The sequence below is a fragment of the Argentina anserina genome, chromosome 5, assembly GCF_933775445.1.
Source record: "Argentina anserina chromosome 5, drPotAnse1.1, whole genome shotgun sequence".
Lineage (NCBI taxonomy): Eukaryota > Viridiplantae > Streptophyta > Magnoliopsida > Rosales > Rosaceae > Argentina > Argentina anserina.
In genome coordinates, this window is record NC_065876.1 from 28,444,523 (window position 1) to 28,463,688 (window position 19,166).

The 19,166-nt window shown below is 38.5% G+C and overlaps 5 protein-coding genes across 8 annotated transcripts in view; 4 read left to right on the forward strand and 1 right to left on the reverse strand.

Annotated features, from left to right (window-relative positions):
* Positions 1-8,962, forward strand: part of LOC126793659 (ATP-dependent Clp protease proteolytic subunit 5, chloroplastic) — a 135,434-nt gene extending 126,472 nt beyond the window's left edge. Inside the window, exons 2-10 of one of the 2 annotated variants that reach the window (XM_050520256.1) lie at positions 6,213-6,358; positions 6,544-6,654; positions 6,753-6,867; positions 6,963-7,055; positions 7,189-7,234; positions 7,328-7,400; positions 7,787-7,821; positions 7,914-8,002; positions 8,453-8,962. In XM_050520256.1, the coding sequence (XP_050376213.1) occupies positions 6,225-6,358; positions 6,544-6,654; positions 6,753-6,867; positions 6,963-7,055; positions 7,189-7,234; positions 7,328-7,400; positions 7,787-7,821; positions 7,914-8,002; positions 8,453-8,686 (930 nt within the window). In that variant the 5' untranslated portion in view covers positions 6,213-6,224 and the 3' untranslated portion in view covers positions 8,687-8,962. Of the gene's footprint in view, positions 1-6,063; positions 6,359-6,543; positions 6,655-6,752; positions 6,868-6,962; positions 7,056-7,188; positions 7,235-7,327; positions 7,401-7,786; positions 7,822-7,913; positions 8,003-8,452 lie in introns of those variants that run through there. The other variant, XM_050520255.1, reaches the window with a different exon arrangement.
* On the forward strand, positions 1,292-5,439 carry LOC126793651 (uncharacterized). The gene is made up of 7 exons (XM_050520243.1): positions 1,292-1,764; positions 2,409-3,156; positions 3,613-4,261; positions 4,397-4,497; positions 4,591-4,680; positions 4,756-4,883; positions 4,996-5,439. Exons 2-7 carry the CDS (start codon positions 2,515-2,517, stop codon positions 5,138-5,140), a joined length of 1,755 nt encoding a protein of 584 aa, XP_050376200.1. The 5' UTR covers positions 1,292-1,764; positions 2,409-2,514; the 3' UTR covers positions 5,141-5,439.
* An 816-nt stretch (positions 8,963-9,778) lies between the features above and the next one.
* Positions 9,779-11,241, reverse strand: LOC126794411 (probable WRKY transcription factor 65). 2 transcript variants are annotated; one of them, XM_050521124.1, is made up of 3 exons: positions 10,943-11,241; positions 10,702-10,842; positions 9,779-10,611 (listed from the first exon to the last, which is right to left on the reverse strand). In XM_050521124.1, the coding sequence occupies exons 1-3, from the start codon at positions 11,041-11,043 to the stop codon at positions 9,999-10,001; spliced, it is 855 nt and encodes a 284-aa protein (XP_050377081.1). In that variant the 5' UTR covers positions 11,044-11,241; the 3' UTR covers positions 9,779-9,998. The 2 variants fall into 2 exon arrangements, with proteins under 2 accessions (XP_050377081.1, XP_050377082.1); XM_050521125.1 differs by having other exon boundaries at positions 9,787-10,611; positions 10,955-11,236.
* A 2,677-nt stretch (positions 11,242-13,918) lies between these two features.
* Positions 13,919-14,870, forward strand: LOC126795324 (uncharacterized). The gene has a single exon (XM_050522169.1). It carries the CDS (start codon positions 13,942-13,944, stop codon positions 14,809-14,811), a length of 870 nt encoding a protein of 289 aa, XP_050378126.1. The 5' UTR covers positions 13,919-13,941; the 3' UTR covers positions 14,812-14,870.
* A 1,841-nt stretch (positions 14,871-16,711) lies between these two features.
* On the forward strand, positions 16,712-18,793 carry LOC126795095 (DELLA protein RGL1-like). Of its 2 annotated transcripts, none has more exons than XM_050521918.1 (2): positions 16,712-17,397; positions 17,569-18,793. In XM_050521918.1, exons 1-2 carry the CDS (start codon positions 16,752-16,754, stop codon positions 18,714-18,716), a joined length of 1,794 nt encoding a protein of 597 aa, XP_050377875.1. In that variant the 5' UTR covers positions 16,712-16,751; the 3' UTR covers positions 18,717-18,793. The 2 variants fall into 2 exon arrangements, with proteins under 2 accessions (XP_050377875.1, XP_050377874.1); XM_050521917.1 differs by having other exon boundaries at positions 16,712-17,226; positions 17,314-18,793.
* The last annotated feature ends 373 nt before the right edge of the window (positions 18,794-19,166 follow it).

Sequence of the window (19,166 nt, forward strand, 5' to 3'; positions counted from 1 at the left end):
CATCCCACTATTATGAAACGGGACGGGATCATGATGGGACGAACATTTTAGACCTCCGTCCCGTCCCGTCGTTATGAATTTCGGGACGAGATCGGAATTTCCGTTTTTTATGCTCACCCCTACAACTAGGGATATTAACTGTCATCTTTGTAATGAGCTAGGGTAATGAAACTTCTAACCATTTGTTTGGTGAGTTCTCTTATGCTCAACAGGCCAGGTTTGAATGAACTCTCATATAAAAAGGCAGATGGACCGGACTGAAGGCCTATATAAGTACCTTCAACTGTTTATTTCTTAACTAAGTACATGATCTTGTCGCTAAGATTTAACCGCCACTTGCTGGTCAATTTGAAAAGCCATGAATGTCGACATAGTGTTCGGAGGGATTGATCCCTCATTGGTGACCTTTACAGTTTCGTTAACCACTCCATTCGCTGGTTAATTTGGAAAGCCAGGAATGACAAAGTAGTTGCTAATATTATGATCAAAGTTTCAAATAACAATGCAATTAAGACTTGTTGGTGCTTTTTCTTCAAACCCTAATACCACAATCAATTGGCAAGCACTAGCTCGAACTTACTTCAAAATCAACTAAGATGGTTTAATTGGTTTGCAATGACTCGGCAACTTCGTAAATTCCCGTTAGAGAGCATAATGGTATACATATTCTCGTTGTTGTTGTGTCCTATGTTGAAAGCTCTCCTTGCTATTTTGCAGAGGCGACTGTCTTGAGAAACAACCTTGTTGCAGCTAGACAAGAGAATTTAACGAAGATAGAAGTGGAAGGTGACCCAAAACTGGTGATTGATCGATGTTGGTAATAGTGGAAGATTATAGAACTCTTGCTAGAGATTTTATGACGTTTAACTTCAATAACATCTTCCACGAGGTCAACTTTGTGGGCAGGTGACAAATATGTACACGGTAATAAATATGAACAAGGAAATTAAAAGTGAAAGGACAATGTATATATTTAGAAAGAAACAGTCGAATCACGAACCATTTCTTAACGAAAACGCTGACAAAAAAGTACATTGTCCAGAAATTCCACGTCGGAATCATGATATAATATAATAAAAACGAAGACCCACTAACGTGAGCCGGGTGTGCGCAGAATATAAACGTGCGCGCACATACTTGCAGCGAAATAAAAGAGAGGGGAGACGCAAAAGAAAGAAGAGGACTGAGTTCACCGAGTCGGGTTCGGGAAACGAGTTAGGACCAACAATCCAAATAAAAACCACACAGGATGAGGAGAGGGTCAGGTGAGACTTGAGAGAGAGAGAGAGAGAGAGAGAGAGAGAGAAGAGTCTCTAGGTCTGGTCAGTCAGGCAAAAACCAAACTTGGGCTTTGGGTCTTTCCTTTGCCCTTGCCCTTGCCCTTGCCCTCGCGCTTTGCCTTGCTCTTTCCTTTGTGTGTGTTGTTTGTGTGGAATTAGCAAAATGGTGAACACCAAGATTATTAGCCTTCTTCTCTTCTCTTCTCTTCTCCTTTACCACCACCTCCCACCTCCCTCTCTTCTCTCTTTCTCTTTCTCTCTCACATTCCCCTTATTTTTTCTTCTTCTATCCCTAACCCTAAAATTCCCCCTTATCTCTTCTCCACCCTTTTCCTCTTCTTCCTCTCCTTACCCAAAACCCAATTCGATATCTCACTCTCTCTATCTTATCTCTGCTTTTGGCTCTCTGGGTTTTGCTTCTTCTCTCCAAAGGTCGTCGCTTTCTTATGGTATTGGGATTTGGCTGCGCGCCCGATTTCTCAAGGTATTCGATCGGTCTTCTGCTTCGGGTTGTCGTCGATTCTATGGAGTTCTTGTATCTGGGTATTGCGTGTTGTAATCCGTTTTGGGAGTTTTGAGTGTGTTGTTATTGCTCAAGGCTTTTAAAGTTTGAATGTGTTGTAATTTGTGTTGATTATGTTCTGTGTTGGCAAGCATTTTGTTTTTTCGGGTTTGAGTTTGTTTTGTTTGATGATCGTTCTGTTTGGTTTCTACTGCTTTCGAAATTCTTGTTACTCTTGGGGGGATGGATTGGGGTTTGGTTTGATTTGAGTGTGTTTGAGTGTACTGGATCTAGTTGGATTCAAGTTTTGATTGATTTGAATGTTTTGTAATTCTAGTGTAATTGTATATGAATGTCATTACTTTTGTTCGTTATATGTTCCCGGGACCATGTTTTTAAAATTGGTGAGCTATCAATACCAATCGTGTTACTTGAACAAGTTGTGTTGAATCCCTCCCTACCAAGTTAAAAGTTAAAACATAACTTTCTTTTCGACATGACTATGGTTGATCTCTTGTTGTTATATCTTGGGTGTTTATTATGAATGCTTCGATGCTCGACTGTAAAGGAAAGCATATAGTTTGCTTACTTGTAAGTGTCCAATTGTGTTATTTTCTTGTGATTAGGATTTTCGGCATTACTGGAGTACGTTGTTGGCGTGGGTTCTTACTATACTTCATGCTTTGATAAGTTGTTGCGTCACAAGAACTGGTCTGTAGCAACAGTGCCCTCATGGAAGAGTTTAGCTGTCCTAGATTGGATATCAGCAACACTGTGAGAAAGAAAAGAAGCCAAACTTTTCGCCGACCACTACAACCATCACCTGAAATTCATGACCAGTCGCCACTGTCATCATCAACACGTTCAGATGAATTGAGCAAGGTCTCTAGTGATGAGAATGGTGGTTGTGATACCAACTCTAAGCGGAAAGAATTGAGTCTTAATGAGTGTATAGCTAGAGTTACTTCTCCTGGGGGTCATGGTGAAAAACCCCTAAAAAAAGATAGAAAGGATGGAGGGTTTAATTCATTTTACAATAATGAGCCAGGTCGAAATGGGATCAGTAATAAACGCTCTAGGGAAGGTGTCCTTGCCCCTGCTAATTGGAAAAGTTCAAGCACAGTGAAGGATGATGTGATATTAGATTCCAGAAGTGCAGGTGCAGCAAATGGTGGAAGTCCAAGTACTAGGCTGTCAGGATCAGATGCATTTGGAAATGAGAATAAGGTTAAAAAGGTCAAGCTCAAGGTTGGTGGTACGACCCGAACAATTCAAGACAATTCTGCAGTCAATGGTACAAAACAGGAGGCTTCTTCTACAAAGTTATCTCGAGCGTCAGATGTCTCAAGACCACGGCAGAAGCAAAATGTTCTGGTAAAAACTGTAGCTATATTTTTAGCTCGACTGAAGATCTCACTTTTTTTTTTGAGAATGAAAAATCGCACTTTATATGAAGTGGGTTTTAATTTTTTTCTTTTCTATGGTTTTTGCTGTCGTACTATATGATTCAGTATTTATCTATAAGCATATCAGCATATGGGTACTGGGCCATTAATTCATAGTTGTTCTAAATATTCAATTATGAGTCTTCTTACTAATGAATGTATGCATTTTAATGTTTAAAATTTGTAATAAAAAACTTGAGATTGGTCAGACCCTGCGGGAGACCCTTCTCACCAGCTGGATTGAGTGTAATTGGATAAAACGTAAAGATATAATCTGTAAGATATGGAAAATAATCCTTTTGCATTAATGTTTGCATAGTAGCGTAATAATTGCTTTCTTTACTTTAGTTGTGATTTTGTTATTAAATCCATGATTTCGATGCAGTCAAATTCAGATGATAATCATTCCCATTTAGATAAGAAGAGTGGTTTGAAGGGAATTCCATGGAAGGACTTCTCAAGAAGTGGAATTAATCTCGGGAAGGATCAGGATCATTCAACAATGGTTAGGACATCCGGAAAGAACATGTCTGGAAAGGAAGGAGACAAATCTGAACCAGTCCGTAAGAGCAAGCGCGTACCCAAGAGGCGTGTACTTGATGGAGAGTTCGGAGATGATGAGGAAGATGATGAGATTCGGTATCTGGAGAATCTCAAAACATCGAAGGTTACTGGAGGATTTAGAGAAGAAGATGATGAAGAGTCAAGCAGGAAACATAGAAAACTATCTGTAGTTTCCAGCATTGATAATGCCGGTCCATCAAGGTCAGGCAAAGACCTAAAGAGGAAGTCAAGAACTGATAGAGTATCTGGAGACACTGATTATGAAGAGGAAAATTTATTATCTGATGGTGAGCAGCTTGAAGGTAAAAAGAAGGAGAAGAAGGAAGCTGTTGAGCCTTTGTTAGATGGTAAGAGGGAAATGGTTCTCACAACACGCCAACGTGCCCTTCAGTCGAGCAAAGATGCCTCGTCATCCCTGGGTTCAAGCTTAATTGAATTTCCAAATGGATTACCACCTGCAGCACCTAGAAGTGAGACATTCTGCATACTTTTTTTTGTCCGATTACAATATTCTGCATACTTCCCTACACTTCAAAATCATTATTTTTGGGTTAGTTGATTTAAATTCTGACATGCCATTTTATGGTTGTTGTGTTGGGCCACAGAACAAAAAGAGAAATCTACAGAATATGACCAGCAGATGAAGAAAGCTGAGGCTGCTCAGAGACGACGAATGCAAATTGAGAAGGCTACTCAAGAATCTATGGTATGCTTTTCTTGTATCTCGATCTTCTGTAAATACTTTTTAGCTCTAGAGGCAGTAGTCATTTTATACTGATATTTTGTTTGAATTATGTAGGATGAGGCTATAAAAAAAATACGTGGCCAAGATTCCGGTAGGAAAAAGAAGGAAGACAAAATAAAGAAGCGTCAAGAAGAACTGGCACAGGTAATGAAACTCTTCATTGATTATCTTTAAAATATGAGGAGTTCAATCTCCTCACTCATGGTGTTCTTTATTCAGGAGAAGGCTGCTAATGCTATGGCGCTTGCATCAAGCACAATTAGATATGTGATGGGCCCAAACGGCACTACGTTGACATTTCCAGATGATATGGGTCTCCCCAGTTTATTTGACCCTAAACCTTGCAGGTACAGTAATTTGTTTTCCTGGTAGACACACAAGATATCTGTGCTTGTTGTTCTGTTTGCTGCTGATGATGATGAATTCTCTTTTTAAACATAATGTGGTATGAATTTTCAGCTATCCTCCTCTTCGTGAGAAATGTGCTGGTCCTTTTTGTACGAATCCGTACAAGTATAGGGACTCTAAATCGAAGCTTCCTCTTTGCAGTCTTCGGTGCTACAAGGCTGTCCAGGATAAGACAGAAACAGAAACGACGTGCTAATGTTTGCGACAGTGTTGTCCTACTCTTTTTTGAAGTCTTGGGTGATCCTGCAGAGCTAGTTGATCACTCTCGGTATATATTTGGGGATCGGTGGAGAAAAGTTAATTTTTAACTAGTTGCGTAGAGGTTTATACTTTATACAAGTAGAGAGAACTACAGATTGTTTTTCCGGCTTCAAAATAGTGTCTTATTCATGTTATTATAAACACAATCTCCTTCATAGTTTGTGATAATGGTAGTCCATTGGATTTTGGAAGGTATTGGGGGGAGGAGCATGGCAGTGGCCAAGGATTCATTGTCATCAAATAATAAAATTGTATCTGGTTTCACAAATTACTTGGAATTGTTGAGAATATCTTTTTCTGGTACAGAATGTCTGATTGGTATCTCCTACAGGGTTAACTGTAAGCTTTCGGGTTGTGAACCATAAATTTAAGGCCTCGTTTGGTTGTGGAAATGAGAGTTGTCTTTTAGAAATAATGAAATTTCAAAAGAACTATTCCAATATTTCTAGAGAAGAGGAGATGGTGATTTATTTGGAAAGAACCACTTTCCACTCGATTTTTCCCTCATTTGGGAAAGTATTCACTTCCTTTTACATTTCAACATAGACAAACAAAACAATTGTCTTTTCGTGATGCTTATTTTCCGCGAACCAAATAAGGCGTAAAATCCTACGGTAGTATGTCACATATGAGTACTAATTGACTATTTTCGAGACACGAGCAGTGAAATTTAGACTTTGTTGTTGTTGTTGTTGTTGTTGTTGTTGTTTGAACAAAGAACTCAAATACTAGAATGGATCATTCTACTGTGAGTTGAACTCGCGACAAGAAAGTTGATATTGGGCTATGAAGTTGAAAATGGGAGAGGGCCCAATATGGTGGATATGGGCATTTGCGGACACACGCAGGTAGGTGTTGTTGGTTGCTTCACTACCTCGACCCTCCTCTCTGCCGCCGTGAGACCCTTTCCATCTTCTACTTGCAGATAAGGCCGCGCCATTTCCTTCTTCTTCTTCCTTTTCAATTTCCCTACTCTCTGCTTCACTCTCTTCCCTCTCTCCACCAAAACACACACACAAATGGCGCAGACTTGCGTTTCCACATCGGCCTCGTCCCTCAGATTGAACTCCCTCGGCTTCGCTCTCAACCCTAGCTCCTGCTCCCAGCCTCAGAGCCTCTCCGTCTCTCTCCCCTCTCAACGCTTTCCGTCCAGGTACTCTCTTTAATCCCAAGGGAGCTATTTCGATTGGAGACCATTGCGAACTTGCATTAGTGTATTCGAATTGCTGGTAAAATTGAAATTCACGATATGTTATTCAGTAACTGTGTTGCGGTTTACGATTCGAAATAAATATACGAAGGTTTTATTTCCAGGGTTAAGCTTGAATTGGTTTGCAGGAGGTTGAAGAAGTTAGCTGAGAATAGAAAAGGTGTCCAGAGCTCTCCGGTGAAAGCTGTCTATGATGAGTTTTGGGCACCCACTTCTCGTGAAGGAATCTGGTCCATTAGGTGGGTTTTATATCTCTTGTTGATTCTTGCGTGCATGATGATGTCGTTTATATGATTGTTCTTTGTTAGCTGATGTCGTTTTGGATATGGTGGTTTAGGGAGGATTTGCAACTGCCATCTTCGCCATACTTTCCTGCTTATGCACAGGGACAAGGTCCACCCCCTATGGTGCAAGAGCGTTTTCAGAGTGTTATCAGTCAGCTTTTCCAGCATGTACGGACTACCTAATAATGCTGTTTCCTTTTTTTCGTGTTGCACTGCTAGTGATTCTTTGTTAACTTTGGGGGTGTTTTTGATTTGATTGCCAGAGGATCATCCGTTGTGGGGGAGCTGTGGATGATGATATGGCAAATATAATCGTCGCTCAACTTCTTTACCTTGATGCTGTTGATCCTAAGAAGGCATGTTAATTGTATTTTGAACCGTTTTTCCTTCTGTTCCTGGTTTATGTCTCTCTTACATCTATCTTGCAAAAAAGTAACTTTGATTATGCAATTCATTTACCAGTTCATGTGTCTTCTGATTTCTGAACAGGATATTGTCATGTATGTGAATTCACCCGGAGGATCTGTTACTGCTGGTATAACCTAGTATAAGAAATTGGTTGCTATGGTTACACTTCATAAGCCAATTTTTGGTCTAGTACTTGACTAACTTGATTTTATCTGCTTAGGTATGGCCATATTCGACACAATGAGGCATATCCGGCCTGATGTCTCTACTGTGTGTGTTGGGCTGGCAGCTAGGTACATGCTCCTATACATTTATCTCTTTCCTTTTACTATGATGTATCAACCAGCCTTTCAATTATGTGTCCTGTGTTTGTTGTTACCTGTCTGCTATTTTTTTTAATACTCAAGCATTAGTTCTCCAATTTCGGATCTTTTAAGGGGGTGTTTATTCAGTATTTAGGTTGTACGGGCATCAATTACTACTTTAGGAAATATTCTTGTTCTTGTATAATTGATGCCGTACAACCTAAATACTTTAGGAAGTATTTAGGTTATATTACATTGAATTAGCGTCTACCAAAGTTCCTATACTGATTATCTGTCTACTTTTCGCTAATTATAGCACTGCGAAAGTTATCCATTCACTAATATTTGATAAATATTTCTTTTTTGAAAAACAGTATGGGGGCTTTCCTGCTAAGTGCTGGCACAAAAGGTGAGAAATAAACTTGGACCTGTGATGTTTATTTATGGTTTATGTCTGAAGTTTGCTAAATATGTCTGTTTCTGGTAAATTATCCACTGAAGGAAAACGATACAGCTTGCCAAATTCAAGGATAATGATCCATCAGCCTCTTGGTGGAGCTCAAGGAGGGCAAACTGACATAGATATTCAGGTACGTTATTTGTTTCGATTTGTCAACCTTATATGTTGCTCGCTCATTCACTCTAAATTTCTGAAAAAACCTCTTGCACATAACTAACAAACTTTTGCTAACTAATAATCTTTTATATTGTATGGTACTCAGAGGCTCAAAGCTATTGGTATTAGTTTCTTAAGTAAAATTTCTTGAATGACTTAAGAGTTCTTAACCTACCATAGGAAATACTGAACTGTTGAGCTATTTTGAAAGCTTATAGAAGAATTGTTTCCACCTTGGAGTCTGAATTTGTTCACCAATAGAATATGTGTTTCTTAGAAGAATGCCTGAGGTCTTTCTCTGCAAATAGTAGTCTAGATGTCAAAACGCGAAAGGCATATTACTTATATAGCTCGTCTTACTGCACAATTTTCTTATGGATGCTCCTTTTCGCTTGAAAGTCTAAATAGGTGGCATATTGTGCAGGCAAATGAAATGCTGCATCACAAGGCAAACTTAAATGGTTATCTTTCCTACCACACTGGTCAAAGTCTTGCAAAGATCAACCAAGACACGGATCGTGATTTTTTCATGAGTGCAAAGGAGGCCAAGGAATATGGGCTTATAGATGGTGTAATATTGAATCCTCTCAAAGCTCTACAGCCGTTGCCAGTCGCAGTGGAGAGTACTGATGAATCCAGTGAGATAGCGGCTGCCTAGACTAAAGGGGAATCCGGTGTCTAAAAATTCTCCAGGTTCGGCAAGTATAACATGGCTGCCTGTGTTGTAGAATTAGATGAGAAGGTGAGTTCAATTTAATTGCTGAATGATGTTGATATCCACCCATCAGAGAAGAGAAATGCTAGTTTTGCTGTTGCCCCTCTGAAACTAATAATTGAATCATTAAGAAACACTTAAAATTCTCTTGTTTTAATTATCCGCTGCAGCTGTGTCGATGATAATGATGATAAGTGATTGACATGGTTGTTCTTCCCAGTCATTGTGTATCAGAAGTTCCGTCTTTTTTGCGCTATTTTCATTAGATTCAGAGTAGCTAGTTTGTCAAAGTTTGAGTGCTGCTACTCCATGAAAGTGATTTTGAAGCTCCAACTTGTTATCGTTCCTGCCAATTTTTTGTTGTCATCTTAAACTGCCGTGCACGCCACGTGCCTTTGGTACATGGTCCCTGAGATTTGACAACTACTGGATATATCTCCTGTCCTATACAGAGTATGCAGATTCTTCCCACAATGGGGTGTTTGTTTTTTTTTATATTTGGTTTTTGTGTGGGGAATCTGTATAGGTAAAACACCAAAGCCAAATGTAACAGAGACTTTGTAGTAGCTAGGTTCCAGAATCCGATCCTGGTTTATCACACAAAGGAGACGCAAAATGCCAAACAAATAAACATCCTCCTCCACCAAAGCAGCCACCCATTACCATTTTAAAAAGGGCTAGCTTCATCACACACAACTCTCCCAAAAGCAGGACATCTGTTCCACCAAACCAAACCACTCAAGAAAAAGAATACGCTGAACGCACCTCATCAACCAAAAAGACGTTTCCCTCGCTCGTGTACCTCGTGCTCATCGGGTGTCACCTAAACGGATAGTTTTAATGGGATCTGGTACATAGTTTCTACGATATCCTCATGCTTCGTTACTTTGTTACCGGAATAAATTGAGCACTTCCGGATCGAAACAAGCTTATTTCGGATGCTGATTTCGAACAGAATCCGATGCATATTGCCGTTTACGTCTTTAGAAAAATTTGTGGTAATAAGTGGTTTAAGGATATCACCCGTCCATACTCGTAAGCTTTTGGTAATGACAAAGTGATGTAGCTTTCTCATTTTGTGAACCCAGGTTAGAAATATTCCAAAAGATGCCGACTTGGAACAATCGCCGGTAGTGGGCATGAAGAACATGATAATGACATATATTAACAATGGAGTTTAGCTTAGCTAGGTACATACATTGTTTCTCCTAAGCACTAACTGCTGGCTGCAAACACTAGAAAACAGACACTAGGATCAAGAAGGGACAAAAGGAATCCTTTCAAGCTGGGAGAGATTGCTTCTCATGAAGCTTGGGAAATAGGACGATGCGGGTAACAATTCCTCAAGCTCATCGTAGAAGTCTTCTTCTTCTTCGGATTTGGGTGTTGTTGAGAAGCTCATGAGCTGAGGGTAACAGAGGGGATGTGGGTGTTCATCAAAAAGGGTTTTCTCTAGGTGGCTCCCAGAGCTGAAAGGGTCTTCTTGGTAAATCACTATGTCTTGGGAGGATCTGATTGGGGACTGAATATAGTAGAAATGATCTGGTTCTTGTTGCATATCTACTTTCCTTTCTTGTTCTTCTTCTTGATCTGGTTCTGGTTCCGGCTCTGGCTCTGCCTCTTGTTCTTCCTCTTTGGGCACTTCAGCCGTGAGATCCTCGTCATCATCATCATCTTCTTCACTATTGGATTGCATTGGGGCTTCTTTTGGTGGTGGGTTCTGGGTTTTGGTGGTGGATGTCACATCAGGACCTGGATGATTATGGCTAGAAGTGTAGGTGATTATGAGCACAGAAGCATCAGTTTTGCATCTCTCCACTTGTTTCTTGGCAGAACAACCCTTTGATGTGCTGCACCTGTAGTACCCCCTGCATCCTCGTAATCATCAACTTTTTGTCAAATTTCAGATGTTAACAAAAATACCAATTCTTGAGCAAATTCTAAAGAAAAGTTCCAACCTTGGATAAGGAGATCCTTTGATGGGTTTTTGCCCATATTTCCTCCATGACCAGAAATCTGAAGGAGGCCCTTCATTCTTTAGCTTCCCCACATTTGGTCCTATCTTCACTGTAACCACTGTTTTCTGATGAGCCACCTTCCTGTATATAACAACACAACACCAATTAAGAATAGACCCAAGTTCTGAATAAAATCTGAAACCTTTTCAGAGGAACACCTTGAAAAATTTCAGTTGCTTACAATTGAACCCACCTTCTTTTGGAAGCCTGAGTTTCTGGCCTAATCATGAGCTCCCTTGAGGCATCTGACTCCTGTTCTGGAGAAGAGAGGGTTTCATCCATTTCTAGTTTCTGGATTTTGGTAAAAGGCAGAAGTTGCAGAAGCAATAACTATAAAGAGAAATGGTAGATCAAAGCTAGATCAGGGACCGCAATTGATTAAGAGAGAGAAAAGAGGGTAGATAGAGAAAGGGAAAGGAGGAGTAGGATAAGCTAGAGATGACAAAAAACCCCAAGTTGCTTTCCCCTTTTCTTTTCACTCAATTAATATAAAACCAGTGTATATATGCACATATTAGCACACCAGTGACCAGTGACACCACCTCCTCTTCCTCTTCTTCCTCTTCTTCCCTCCCAAACTTAGCCCCACCCCCACTCCCACTATCCAAATATCCAATATCATAACCCACCCATTAGAAAATAGAAACCATGCAAAGGAGATATCCTTTGTTTTTATTTTCATGGACAATACATGTTGGCCCCATACACCTTTTAATGCATCACACCAATATTGAATTAATGGGTTTGGTATTTGAGGAATTGAGGGGATATCTCAATCCAAAAACCAATCTTATAATTTACTTATAACCAATCCTAAGCCTCTCGAAGCAAATTACTCTTTAGATTTTAAGAATAATGTTGTCCATCAAGATCAAAGATCAAAGAATAATGTTGTCCATCCTGTGAAAAAAAACTTGTAGAAAATCAACGTCTATGGTTTTTACTTTTACCTAATCAACATTGAACAATTTTTTTCAAAACCCTCGTGTTCAACCAGATCAAGGGCAGATAATAATTGTAGTGGATCCTCTTATTCTTTTAGTCTTGCAATTGAATGATTGAAACCATTTGTGGATGATGATATTCTTCGAATATAAAATCTTGTTTTACTTCTTGATGAATAATGACGCCGAATGATGTTAATAGCATTATAAAAGGGTTTAAGGATAGATGTTCTTCTAAAAAAAATAAAAGGTTTAAGGATGTGGATGATAGTGGAAAAAAGAAATAATTCTGAGTCCAATCATGGATTATTCTGTTATTTTAATGCCAATATATAAATAATTTAAAAGCAAATTGATTCTTAGTGCAGTAGCTGTATCTTCTATACTGAATCTTACAACTTTTGTTTACATTAGCTCTTTTTATCATTAAAATCTCTCTTTACTGCTTAAGTCTTTATGATTCATTTACTTGTACAAATCTGCTGTTTCCCATGTGAAGGAATTTTATGGGACAAAAGCCAGAATGAGAAACCCACGACCATTCCCAATTTATGTAAAAATGACACAGATGGACCCTGAAGCACCATTGATGCATGCCCTGCACTTGTCTTATTTACTGGATTTAACTTGGTCCCCCTTCTTCGCCTCTTCTTTTTACTTTCACTAGTATAGTCATTTCAGGAATCGTAGTTGAAGTGATATCAGTGTTGCCCTTGCCCCTTCTGTTGTGTACAAGCAGGAGCCAGGTGTATTTGGTCCTGCACTCTTGCTCATTTGGTATGAATACATACATATATATATATATATATATGAATAGTGACTGGTAGTTGCTAGTCACACATCACAGTCTTTATTTCTAAATCTCAGATTCACCACGGTAGTACAAACTGCAAACAGTTACGCCAAAACCAATTTGAAGCTTCTGCCAGTTCAGCTTTATGCTTCAGGCTCTAGCTAGCTGCTTGTCCAGAAATGCAAATAGGGAAATACAGATATGGAAAATTCATGCTGGATTTAAATACTGAATGCTATGCATAGAACTATTTATTAGCGTGCAACTTAATCAGAATGGGAAAGAATAAGTTAATATCTGGTAAGCTATCAGTCTATCACATTATCATAGAACTATTTATTAGTTCTGAAATCTGAACCTCTAAAAAATGAAGACGACCACAAAGAAAATATATATCGTGTAATACATGTTATTTATATTATGTGCAGCCAGCAGCCTTGAGTTTGGCCCACCCGACGAGCAAGCAACAATATATCTATTGATTCTTAGAAGATTCCTTCTGTAAACTCATTGGAAAAGTCAGATTAACTTGGCTAACATGTATGTATCAGATAATTGACCATTTTATACAAGCTTGAGAACATTAAATTAGTGAAACATCCTCGAAGCCATATATGCTGCATTTTCAGAATTCCATGCATGTTTATTTCATAATTTTCCTTCATGCATATACATATGCACTCTCACATATTTTAGATTTGAATTTGATATTACCTTGGCTATTTCGGAGTAACATTTTCCTTGAGAGATTCACATAGACAAAAATGAATAATCTTCTAACGTCCTCTTTACATTAGTTTGATTCCCTTTATTAGCTAGGGTGCCGTGAAACTACTCCCTCTGGTGTATGTTCTTTACTTGTTTTCCTTATCAAAAGGAGAGGGAAATAAAGTAATAAACTATAACGTTCGATAAGGATGATGGAGTATGGTGCGTAATGGAAACATTGCGATGGTTTCCAGTCCCCTCTGATTTGACGTAACCCTAGTTCAAGATTATCTTACAACAACTCCCTCTGAACCCTAAAAGTAGGGAAAATTATGTTATACGCATCATCATTTTCCTCCAAAAACAAAAACACACAGCAACACGTATATTATATGAAACTCGTTCTTCAACACACATAATTGTACCTTGCTGCACAGCAGATAAGTCCCAAAAATAGTACATTAATTTTAAGGTCAACCAATAATCCTTACCAGTTAGATGAGATCAACTTGACAATATAACGAGACTTACAACCTTCTTTGGAAACAGAGTATATTAGTTCATGCAGGCACTTAGACCATGTCTATATGTCAACAACTACAGACTATGGACGTGATGACCACTCTACATTCTTGTTCAGTCACGTATATAGCTCAGCCAGCCTCTCTCAAATTATCGATCATTCGATCTGTACCTTATTGTGTAAGCAAAGTCAGGTTTTGCTTTACATCAAAAATGGGTTGGCAACAAAAGGCTATGAACCTTCTGAAACAGCCTTTCCAGATTCTCACAATAACCCTTCTAAGCTTATTGCTTCCCCTCTCTTTTCTCCTCCTATCTAGGCTTTCTTGTGCCAATTACTACTATCTCTTAACCTTGAGTGCCATTAGTAGTCCTCCTCCTCCTCAACCTTTAGAGTCCTCCACCTATTTTTGTGATTTCTGCTCCTCTCTATTACTATACTCAACCCCTTTTCTTCTCTACATCCTTGTGTCCGTCGTCAGCATTGCCGCACTTATCCACGGCCTAACAGGTAGAGTTACCATTATAGCGGAGCCCCCATGTCCCATTTTCCGTCCCCGTTTGTACACTGCATGGATTTTCCTATGCACATTACAAATGTGCGTCGGTTTGGGGATCGAGGAGAGCATAGCTACGGGGATTGACGGCTCGAGTCTCAGCAGTCTTGACAAGTGTAACTTGTTGAGCAGAGTAGTGTTTTTCTTGGGGTTGCATGAGACCATGCTCCATTGGTGTAGGGTTGTGGTGAAGCCGGTTGTGGATGACACAGTTTTTGGGGGTGCTAGGGAGGAGAGGTGGGTGGAGAGAGGGGTGATGGCGGCGAGCGTTGGTTGGTTGTGGTGGTGGAGGTTGAGGGATGAGATTGAGTCTTTGGTGGTTGTGACTATGGCTAAGAAAGAGTTGTCAATGAATATAGGGATAGCTGACTTTATTGGCTGGTGGTTGTATTATGTTACTGTGACTATTGGAATGGTTAGAGTTGTGAAGGGTTTTATGTGGCTTGCTATGATTTTCTTATGTAGAAGGAGACGAGGAGGAAACAATATTACCCACAGTTCTGGTGATCCTCAAGACAAAGTATGAAAACACTAGTTGATATCGATCGATCATCTCAGAAATCCGAATTCTTAATTAATTTATTTTTCTTCCCTCATCGAACAAACACCTCATCTAGTTTGGATCCTTGTGTACGTACTCGTTCCAAACTCGCACCTGTTTTTCTTGTATACTAAACTGAAAATGAACAGCTGTATCTATATTTAATTGAATTATATTTTTGGAAGATGCTCATACTTTATATAATCTGGTTAATTTGTTCTTGCATGCCGAATGATTTGGCGTACGTACGTTTTTCAATCTTCAATTAAGAAGCCTGCAGAGAATAGATTAGTGGTAAGCGGACGGTGTCGTACTAGGCCGGAGAATGATGGTACCTTGCAAAACAAAATACAAGGTACAATAATATTCATAATCTATGCACAAATACACGGTTTTATATGGGAATTAAAGATTGGTTTTGATCTAAAATGCATCCAAAGAAAAAGAAAACAAAGGTTATGGACACATTAACAAGTGATCATCTTCTTTTACACGCAAAACCACTTTTAAAGCATACCATCAATCCTCAACTTAATTAAATCCGCAGAACCTAAAACTATGCCAACTAGATAGCTGTCGGGTAACCATATGAGACAACCATGAAAACCATGTTGGAAAATAGTCATTTTCATTATTTATTTTATAGAAAATTACTTAATGATATTAGACTACATTTAGATTAATTAAAAATCCACTTTTCATATTTCTTATACAAATTAAAATATAAGTCCAAACTCAAAGAATAATTAAAACAAATTTAATTAATTAATTAATTAATATAAAAATATCTAAAATACCATTATTTTTGTGAAAATTACTAAATGTCACTTATAGATCTAACAAATTTCTCTCTCTTAAGTTTTTAGTTTTTTTCCCGGCAAATTTAAGTTTTTTAGCTAAACCACCAGCAATTTGGAGGTGTGCCAATATATAAAGTTGTTCCTTATGTCATGGACTTTCATTTAAGTACTATATTGCATATGTTTTGATAAATTTTGAAAATTTGAACTTTGTTTACCAAAAACCACAATAATAGTTAGTTTCTGAGTCAACAGTAGCAGCTAGATTATAGTCGACAGCAGCAGTTACATTCCAAGTCGATAGTAGCAGTTAGTTTTTAACTCGACAGTAACAATTAATTTTTATAGTCGACAATAGCAGTTAGATTTTATAATCGATAGTAGTATATAACATCTACATTGATAGTAGCAAACACTATGAGTCAAAAAGGGGTTAAAAAGTAAAATATTTTATGAAATGTGGCAACTTGCCATCATCTTTTCCTTATTTGTAAAATTTTAGTCTTTATTTGCTTTATTAAATTAAGCAATGAGTTATTTGTAAACTAAATTGTTGTCTGATACTTTTAAGTAGTTTGTTATTTATTTTAACCAAGTTCATATTTATAATTAGAGGAATTTAAGTAGACTCACTTAAAATTCCTAAATGATAAATAGGAACTTGTGTTCTCTACATTAATTAATACAAAGTAAACAGTTAAACTAGAATATGACTAGCTGATAATGTGGTAGCAATTCCATTAAGAATGTGATTAAGCCCATCTTGTATGGATAAGTAACGATAAAATTTTGATCTTGAATATTGTACTATATATATTATTCTAATTGGCGGTGACATTTCCTGGGCCTCTTGTCTTAGAAGGACGAAGACAAAGGGTATAGTTTAAGATTAAACTTTGGCATTTCATAGCTGCAAATTATGTTGACATTATCGGAGATGTCACAGCATTAGTTACATTCCTGATTTTTCTAGTAATTTTTCCTCAGCTAAGGTCATGAGGGTATTGATCCATAGCTGTACTGATCCTTCTTACCAACCAACCTTATATACAAGATCATGCAGATATACCAGTCGTGGATATTAAACAGAAAAGCAATTCATCTGCAAAATATAATCTTTTTCAGATGGCATTCTTCCCGTTTACACCACTTGATTTTGGAGTCCAAGGCGGCTTGAGTCCTCTTGAGCTTGAAGATTTTGACAAAGAAGACTTATTAATGTCCAATGTTGGCAAGGGAGACCATTCGTTTGGTCTAGAAGATCAGCTCGGAGAAATGAATACTCTTTCTTCCGAACATGGTCTCTACCATGACAGCAAGGCTAAGAACGGAGTAGTTGTATCCTATTTTTCCAAAGATCAAAACCAACACCTAGATCTTGACCACCAGCAACAACAACAGCAATCCAAGCCGAGCTTCTTGATATTGGATAACTTCAACTTTGAGACTGTTTCTTCTCCACATGGTTTCTATAATGCCAACAAGTTCTGGAAGGATGACCAACAACAACAGTCCAAGTTAAGTTCTTCAAGTCTGGATAATTTCAGCAGCTTTGATTATAGCTTTCCCGCAGGACAAGTTACACAACCAGTTGAACAAGGTGCACAATTTACACTGCAGAGCCAGATCGAAGGCTCATTTATTGTTGAAAATTACACCAAAATATCGCCTTCTCAATCTTCTATAGCAATGGCGGAGCTAAGAAACAATTATGGTAGAGCGTTCAAGATGTTGAAGAGGGAAGGACAAAGCAGTGGCATGATAGCTAAAGGTAATGAAATTGATCAGAACAACAACTATGTTGCTAATGTTGTTAATGGTACACAAAAACTGTCCACCGAAGAGGTCATGAGGATTGCAGGAGCAAGGTATGTGCAATTCTCTAGTCAGAGGTATGAAGACATTTACATGCCTATGCACCATTTTGGCTATGCACTTACAGGTCTTTGCGAAGAAGAGACGGAAGATGTAGAAATTGCTCACTTACTATTAGCTGCAGCAGAGAAAGTAGGCTACAAACAATTTGAACGAGCAAGCAGATTGCTTAGGCACTGTGAATGGAATGCATCCTTCAAAGGCACTAGTACCGTGCAGAGAGTTGTGTGCTATTTTGCAGAGGCGCTTCAAGAGAGGATCAAAAAAGAAACAGGATTGTCTACATTTAAGGGAAATCAAGAAAGGTCTCAATATGTAAATGGATTGGGAGCAAACCTTGCATACATCTCATGCCACCAAGAAGTCCCATTCCATCCAGTACTGCAGTTCGCGGCAATCCAAAATATTATCGAGACTGTTGGAAATGAGAGAAGGATCCATGTGATTGATCTTGAAATCAGGTTTGGTGTGCAATGGACAGGATTTATGAAAGCACTAGTAGAACGAGAGGGCTTCCCTGTGGAGCTTCTTACTATTACTGCTCTAGGAGTTAGAGGCAAACAAAATATAAGGGAGGCAGGGAAGAGGCTGGCAAGCGTTGCAAAGTCTTTGAACCTACCTTTTCAATTTAAGGAAGTTATTGTATCAGATATGCAAGACATTAAGAATCATTTGTTTGATGAAATTGAAGATGACGAAGCTGTCGTTGTGTACGCGCCATTAGTACTGAGAACAATGATATTAAGGCCTAGGTGCTTGGAGAACTTGATGAAGGTGATGCGTAATATCAATCCTTCTTTGATGGTGGTCATTGAGGTGGAAGCTAACCATAACTCGCCATCATTTGTGAACCGTTTTATTGATGCATTGTTTTACCATAGTGCATTTCTCGACTGCCTTGAAACATGCATGAAACAGAACAAGTACAAGGTGATCCTGGAAGACATGTTGCGCGAGGCAATTCGGAATATAGTGGCAGCAGAAGGTAGCGAAAGGGTTGCTCGGAGTGTGAAGATGGATGTGTGGAGGGCTTTTTTTGCCAAGTTAAAAATGATAGAAACAGGCTTTAGTAACTCATCATTGTATCAAGCTAGTCTGGTGGCTAATAAGGTATGTTGCACAAGCAGCACAACACTCGATAGGAATGGAAAAGGTCTCACTGTTGGATGGAAGGGTACCCCAATTCATTCGCTTACAGCTTGGATGTTCCAATGAAGGAATGGAGAGAGATTTCTAACAAATGTAACATAATGCTTATTAATGACATGTATGTGAATAACAAATTATATGCATTGTTGCAGAATGTATATCTAACGTACAATCGTTATAGATTGAACTTAAGGTCCAATTAATTCTGTAGATAATCATATTCGTATTGCAACTTACTAAATTATTTGAATGAATTTATCTGATTTAACTTATTCTTGATCAGAATGTTTTTTTATGATCTAGGATCTATCCGAGTGTTCATCACTAGCTACGAGATGATTCATCATGTGGAAACAATTTGTAGGTCCATTTAATTGATTTAAGTTTCTGCACTCTGCACTCTCCTGCCCCCTAGATTTGTCTCTGAGCAATGAAATGGTACAACTTTATAGCTATGTTTACTGACTTAATGATTACTTATAACTTCATATGATTCATCACCTTGGTATGGAGTTG

Excerpts from the sequence above, each read along its gene's own strand:
- LOC126795095 (XM_050521917.1), top strand. The coding sequence starts at position 16,752 with ATGGCATTCTTCCCGTTTACACCACTTGATTTTGGAGTCCAAGGCGGC. Across the intron at positions 17,227-17,313 it reads TACACAACCAGTTGAACAAG|CAATGGCGGAGCTAAGAAAC; the intron begins GTGCACAATTTA and ends AATCTTCTATAG.
- LOC126793651 (XM_050520243.1), top strand. The coding sequence starts at position 2,515 with ATGGAAGAGTTTAGCTGTCCTAGATTGGATATCAGCAACACTGTGAGA. Across the intron at positions 4,262-4,396 it reads ACCACCTGCAGCACCTAGAA|AACAAAAAGAGAAATCTACA; the intron begins GTGAGACATTCT and ends GTTGGGCCACAG. Across the intron at positions 4,681-4,755 it reads GTCAAGAAGAACTGGCACAG|GAGAAGGCTGCTAATGCTAT; the intron begins GTAATGAAACTC and ends TTCTTTATTCAG.
- LOC126795324 (XM_050522169.1), top strand. The coding sequence starts at position 13,942 with ATGGGTTGGCAACAAAAGGCTATGAACCTTCTGAAACAGCCTTTCCAG.
- LOC126794411 (XM_050521124.1), bottom strand. The coding sequence starts at position 11,043 with ATGGATGAAACCCTCTCTTCTCCAGAACAGGAGTCAGATGCCTCAAGG. Across the intron at positions 10,843-10,942 it reads AAAAGAAGGTGGGTTCAATT|GAAGGTGGCTCATCAGAAAA; the intron begins GTAAGCAACTGA and ends TGTTATATACAG. Across the intron at positions 10,612-10,701 it reads AAAGGATCTCCTTATCCAAG|GGGGTACTACAGGTGCAGCA; the intron begins GTTGGAACTTTT and ends ACGAGGATGCAG.